Raw genomic sequence first — 6,376 nt, forward strand, 5'->3', positions numbered from 1 at the left:
TCATAAGTATAATAAAGTAAACATATTGTCACAAGCAGCAAAGTAGGATCATAAATCTGTGTACTTATAAGAATATAACATACGTGTATATTCAAATAAACAAGTAACATTTTGTAATACTTTGATCCCACTGGATATTAAGTTTACAATACACAAACAAAATGAAATGAACATATCAACACAAGCAACAAAGGTCGATCGCTAATCTGTGTTTTAAATAAAATATGCAATTGTGAATGAACATATTCCCTTCTTGTCCGACACTTCCATACAAATTTGAACTTTTGCAGCTACTCTAAAATAGGTACAAGCAGTATAGCATACACATGCATTCACATAAAATGAACTCTCCAGCACTCTCCATTCTTATAAGATTAAGTAAAACAAGCAATTCTTTAATATTCTACACAATATTCAATGAGCTCCTAATCTGTAGCTCCTTTATTACGGTTGATTACAGTTTTACTTCTTGGACATTTCATTGGATTGTCTCTAAACCTGTTTGGATTTTAACAATTCTATAACATTATCCTTTCATGTAAATTGATTGATTTTTTTGATTAAATGCTATACATTTGTTAAAAGCACTATTATCCGATTAACGATGAAGCCATTATCTCCAACCTAGCAACGGTAACATTCCTTGACTACGGGTGATATTCCATAAAAATAGCGACTGCACAGAATTCATATGCACAAGGCCCACTGTCATTGAATTTTATCTGAGGGTTGGACGCCGAGCTCATGTTTCGTTAAAAATGTTAAATAGATCTGTCCTTTATTTTGGTAAGCCTTCTTTCCATATTTTCTGGGTTTATTTGCATAGCTTCCTTTCAATTTCTTTAATATCTAGTAATAGCTGGCTAAGAAGCACATAAAATGTCCAGTTTCTCACATTAGGTTCAATGTTTTGAGCACCATGATAATTGTAATCCCAGTGGAATGCTTTTCGGTAAGTCCGTCCTTATTCGTCATTATCAAACAGTTCCCCATCCAGAACAAATTTAATCATCCATTTTATAAATGGGAGCCATCCAACTGCGTCAATTAATTAAAGTCAGAGGGGAAGTAAATCCTGTTTAATCCTAAAAGTACCTCAGTGCACGATTCTAAAGGCTGTCTATAGGTGCGAAACTATTGAAACTCTATAAACAGAAAGGTTATCCTAAAGGAATACAAAACATATATTAAGTTATGAACCAAATATCATAAGCATTTTCGTAGTGACTACTAGTCTCTTTCTAAAATTTTGATTTTTCAGGGATAAAAATCATGATTTCTATATTGCTTCACACTTGATAAAAACTGATTTTCAATTTTGTAAAAGTTAAAGTCACTCTGCATATGTTCGATGCATAAAAAGTTGACTTTGGGCAGCACTGCCTGTCAGCATCAATTTTGATTTAAATTTTTCACATCTAACTTATCTGACATTAATTTTTGCATACTGGACATGAATTTCTCCAACATATCATGTTGTTTCAATTTTTCTATGATTGCTGAAATAGCATCTACATCTAAAGCCATTATAAATGGTATTAATGTTATCCAAGTCCTTTTTTCCAGTGAATCTTTGGCAGATATCCGACATTGTCGACAGAGTGTTATTGGATTCTGTCCGAGAGCAGTCAATCTATTTCGGATTGACCTAATTCTCTGGATATCGTCACCCACTGTCACCTCTCATGCTGCTGGCTCTTTTCCCCACTTTTCTTTTGTTGGTTAACGGATCTTTGAACAAATGTTTCTTTTCAACTTGTGTGTTAATGAAATATCAAATTCCTCATATATCCACATGTTTCATATCCAGTTTGTAATTATAATTAAGCTTATCCAAAGACTTTAACCAATGACTCTTTCAATATCTTCAACCAGGTGTTAAAGAATTCATTATTTACTAGTACTGAAAACATTCTATGAGTAAAAATTATTATTTCTGAATGGTTCAATTCTTCAAATTCGTTTTAATGTCCTCATTTGAGATTTTAATTCTTGAACATCTGATACGACTGTCTTCAACAGTTCACGTTGTTCGTGTTGATCCTTGACCAACAGTTTATGTTGTTCATGTTGATCCTTGACAAACTTTTCTATAATAGCTTTAATTGCATCTTCACCTCCTTCTTTTAAAGTCAGTTTATAAATGCTATTAAGGTTGTCCAAGTATTTCTTCCCAGTGAAGGTTTCCAATCTTTGGCAGATATCCGACATCGTTGTCCAAGTGTCATCGAATTCTGTCTGAGAGATGGAGGCTGAACTCACGTGTGCAGTCAAGCCGTTTCGGATTGACCTAATTCTCTCGATATCGTCACCCACTGTCACCTCTCCTGCTGCAGGCTCTTCTCCCCATTTTCCTTTTGTTGGCTTAGGGATCTTTGAACAAATGTTTCGGATTAATGTGTATGTTAAAGAAATGTCAAAGTTCTTATATCCTGAATGCTTAGCATCTAGCAAGAGTTGTTCTTGCTCTGGGCGCAATCTTTTGTAAGCTGGTGATGCTTTAGCTTTCTTTTCAATATCGATTGGAGGAACTTCCATCTCTAGTATATCTCTGTATGCCTGATTTAACACATCGTTTGTTGCCATTCCAAGTTTTGCGAATCTTGATCGTCCCTCAAGTTCATGTCCACCAGAGGCCACTGGAGTTTTAGAGACACTCATTTTTGTCTGAAATAAAATTAAACTTTCTTATAAAAAAATTGTACATATTTTATTAAAATATATAATATAGTTAATTTTTGCATCACAAATCAACAACAAAGAAGTATTCGCAAATGGTTGGATAATCAAAATTAGTTTCACAGCAATTTTTTATTAAAACAATATAAGTCTACACTTTGTTTCATAAGATTAAATTTATTTTTTCAGCTTCAAGAATTTAAATTTAATTTTACAATTGTCAGCCTGATATTTTTAGTATCAATAATGTCAAAGAAATAAAACTTGTGTGAAAGGAAAATATTTTAATGCAATGAATATATATGGATTATTACAGAAGGATTTTACAAATCCACAGTAACATTTTTTATTATCAGATCGAGAGCAACGATTTTTGGTGAAAATGGGTATTTGGTTTACAATTTACATTTAGAACTATATTTTCTTAACACAATAGGTCATGTAATTCATAAATATTAAAGAAAAATTAAAATAATTATCCATTAACTAAAATATTTTATTTTTTGGAAAAAAATATATGAAATCAGGAATTCTCCTTGTGTGGCTTAGATTTAATAAGGCATAGTAAGAATCAATATATATACTACACACCGAACAAGATGATTCTACATACATGTACCTTTTATCTAACTTAGGTTAAGTTAAGATTAAACAATATTTACCTTTTCCCAAAAACTCATGAAAGTCAGAAGTTTTAAGTCATGTAAATAAATAAAATCAAATATAATGTACATTTATCATATGTTTCTCCTGTTATTTAATTTAAGGAAGTTAAACACTTGCATTACCGTTTTCCCAAAAACTCAAAGTTCTGTACATTTACATATGTTTCTCCTGCGTTTCTTGCACTGCTTTGATTTTGGACAGCTCACTTGCAAGGGTGAAAGATAGATCTCTCTCATCACAAATAATATTTTGACATTTGTATCCTCTGTGGAATATTTTTGTGTCAATAAATGTTTCTGTCAATTTTTCTACTGCTTTTTCAATAGAATCTCCAATTTCATTTGATACTTCTTTGTCTATAGGCAAGTCTTTGATTCTAAGCACTTGCAACTGGATATCGTCATTGCATATGCCAACAACAACCGTGTGTTCATTGTGATCAAACACTGCCGCTGTTTGATAAAGACATAAATTTCCTTCATTATCATTATCTTTCGCAAGGCTCCATCCTGGAAAACTCATGCAGTATGCTACTAGTCTGTAGAACAGAAACATGGCAAAAGAAGTGAATCGATAGCATAAAATGGAAGATCTTTCCGGATATTTTGTAAGGAAGTCGGCTGCTTTAAACTGCTTTTTGTTCATACACGGGACATACCATGACATGCCATCTCCTGATACAGCCTCATCTGCATTCAAATGTACAAGCATTTGAAGGTTCTCCATGTATGGCATAATTTCATTCTTATGTTTCACGTAAGAGGGTTCATCTTTCCACAAAGCATCTATCACTTTATCTTTAAGTTCCCCTGTTTTGTTGAAGGATTTCCACTCTTTAATTAATTTCCTTTTACAGTCCTTAGTGATGTGGTTTTCATCAGCAATTATCTTGCTGAAAGCATTAGCAAACCACTGAATGTCTAATATATGATGTTCCCTCAATTTCCCTTCTTCAAAATACAAAAGAAGGCCATTATCATGGAATAATTTTAAAAATTTCGATATTTCCTCCTCATTTTTTATTTGGTATTCACGAGGAAGAGATGCATTAAGCCTTTCAATTTCCTTCAGGGACAAAATCTTCCAGCCGCCTTCATACAATAACTGTTCCATTAGAGCCCATGAAGAAGGCATTTCAACTTTTGTATTGTTCTCATCTTTGAATAGTTCCACTATGGACTTTTTCATTGACACTAGCATTTCCTTGGTATTATCATTAAGTGTCTTCAGACCTACTGCATATTCCCGATCATTCAGAGACTCACTTAACCACTCTCTATCCTCATCTGGTACAGCTTTCCAAAACTCTCCAAAATACTTCTCTATTTCCTGAAGAAGTAAACAAAGCACGCATACTAGACATATTAATTTATAATTGTGAGCTATGATTTTATCACTGTAAATGCTAAATTGTGTGTTGATGTCATGTACATGTATTTTGGATTTAAACTGGCAATTAGTTTTAACTGATTACAGATAAAACTGGAGAACTCGTGTCTTTTTTAACTCAGTGAATAGGTGTCGATAAGCAATGGTCATTTTTAAAAGAAACCTGTTTACACTAGTCTACTATAAAACTACAAGTTAATTACCCGTGCGTGTGAATTGCCCTCATTATATGCAATATCATCCGATGATTTGACAAGCACTGAGGCGGTTATGCCCCTTTTCAATTATTTTCATCAATTAATTTGCCAATAAAGAGAGAACTGTCATTTTATCTAACCATCTATCAACACGGGCGATAACTCAAACTCAGTGCATGTACTAGAAAGTTCCAAATGTAAACGCGGCGTGTAAATGTAGGTGAAAAAACCAAACGTTGAGAAAATTAGTTATATTTTTTCTTCGTTTGGATTATACTTTAGGTAAAAAGGCATATATACAACCTCTGAAATGTTTGTTATAATTGATATAGAAATTATTTTCCGTGCAAATCCTTTCGTATTCAAAATTGTTTGGAGCGATTTTGCAATATCTTGCCACGTTGCGAGTATATTGGTGGTATTCTAACTGAGCATATTATTTGAAACATAACCTGATATGAAAATCTTCAGTGATTTTATTTTTAGCACCAATGACATTTCGCAAAATTTTGAAATGTAAAAATTAATCAACGGCTTTTTGACCCAAATTCGCAAAAATAAATCGGTGTAAAATTTTCCAGATTTACGGTATTTGAAAGAGGAACCATTGATCATCACAACAATACACTTGCTTAGCTTGGTAACTTAATACCCATTGGCAGGGTAAGGTAACAAAAAATGCATTTCAACTAATCAGTAATATATTTAGCAATAGTCAGTACTAGTGCCCTTACCACACACGAATCCCTGACCCTTAGGCCTAGATCCACACACTGCAAAATTTTTGAAAAGGCATCTTTCCTTTCAAAAAATTTGATTACATGTAATATCAAGGTGCAGATTTCAAACAATTCATTCATTTTCAGTATATACATGTAAGTACAGCCCTCATCCTCTATGGTACCCCTGATCTTGAAGCCTTGAAATTCACAATTCTGCAAGTTTAGGGTTGTTGCTCATCATAAATATATAGGTAGTTCATCTGCTTCATATCCAGAGACAGAGAAGAAGATTTTTTCAAAGAATTCAAGTATTTTCACTATATAACTAATAGAGCCACGCACTAACACCAGAACTCCTGACCCTGGGGCCATACAATTCACAATTTTGGTAGAGACACTCTTGCTCATCATAACTATGCACTTAGTTACTTTATTTAATACCTAAGAGCAGATCGAGCAGAAGATGCACTGAGTTACTTTATTTAATACCTAAGAGCACAGAAGAAGATTTTCAAAGAATTCATGTATTTTCACGATATAATCAATAGAGCCCCGCCCTTACACCAGAACCCCTGACCATGGGACCATAAAATTCACAATTTTGGTAGAGGCACTCTTGCTCATCATAATTATGCACTTAGTTACGTCATTTAATACCTAAGAGCAGAGAAGAAGATTTTCAAAGAATTCATGTATTTTCTCTATATAATCCATAGAGCCCCG

At 33.3% G+C, this 6,376-nt stretch overlaps 1 protein-coding gene across 1 annotated transcript; it reads right to left on the reverse strand.

The window, feature by feature from the left end:
• Nucleotides 1-204: 204 nt before the first annotated feature.
• On the reverse strand, nucleotides 205-3,352 carry LOC134261183 (uncharacterized). Its single transcript, XM_062743632.1, has 2 exons — nucleotides 3,342-3,352; nucleotides 205-2,667 (listed from the first exon to the last, which is right to left on the reverse strand). The coding sequence occupies exon 2, from the start codon at nucleotides 2,659-2,661 to the stop codon at nucleotides 1,954-1,956; it is 708 nt and encodes a 235-aa protein (XP_062599616.1). The 5' UTR covers nucleotides 2,662-2,667; nucleotides 3,342-3,352; the 3' UTR covers nucleotides 205-1,953.
• Nucleotides 3,353-6,376: the final 3,024 nt, after the last annotated feature.

This window comes from Saccostrea cucullata, unplaced genomic scaffold (assembly GCF_032062105.1).
Source record: "Saccostrea cucullata isolate Sc308-1 unplaced genomic scaffold, CSIRO_AGI_Scuc_v1 ctg10794, whole genome shotgun sequence".
NCBI classification, from domain to species: Eukaryota; Metazoa; Mollusca; class Bivalvia; order Ostreida; family Ostreidae; genus Saccostrea; species Saccostrea cuccullata.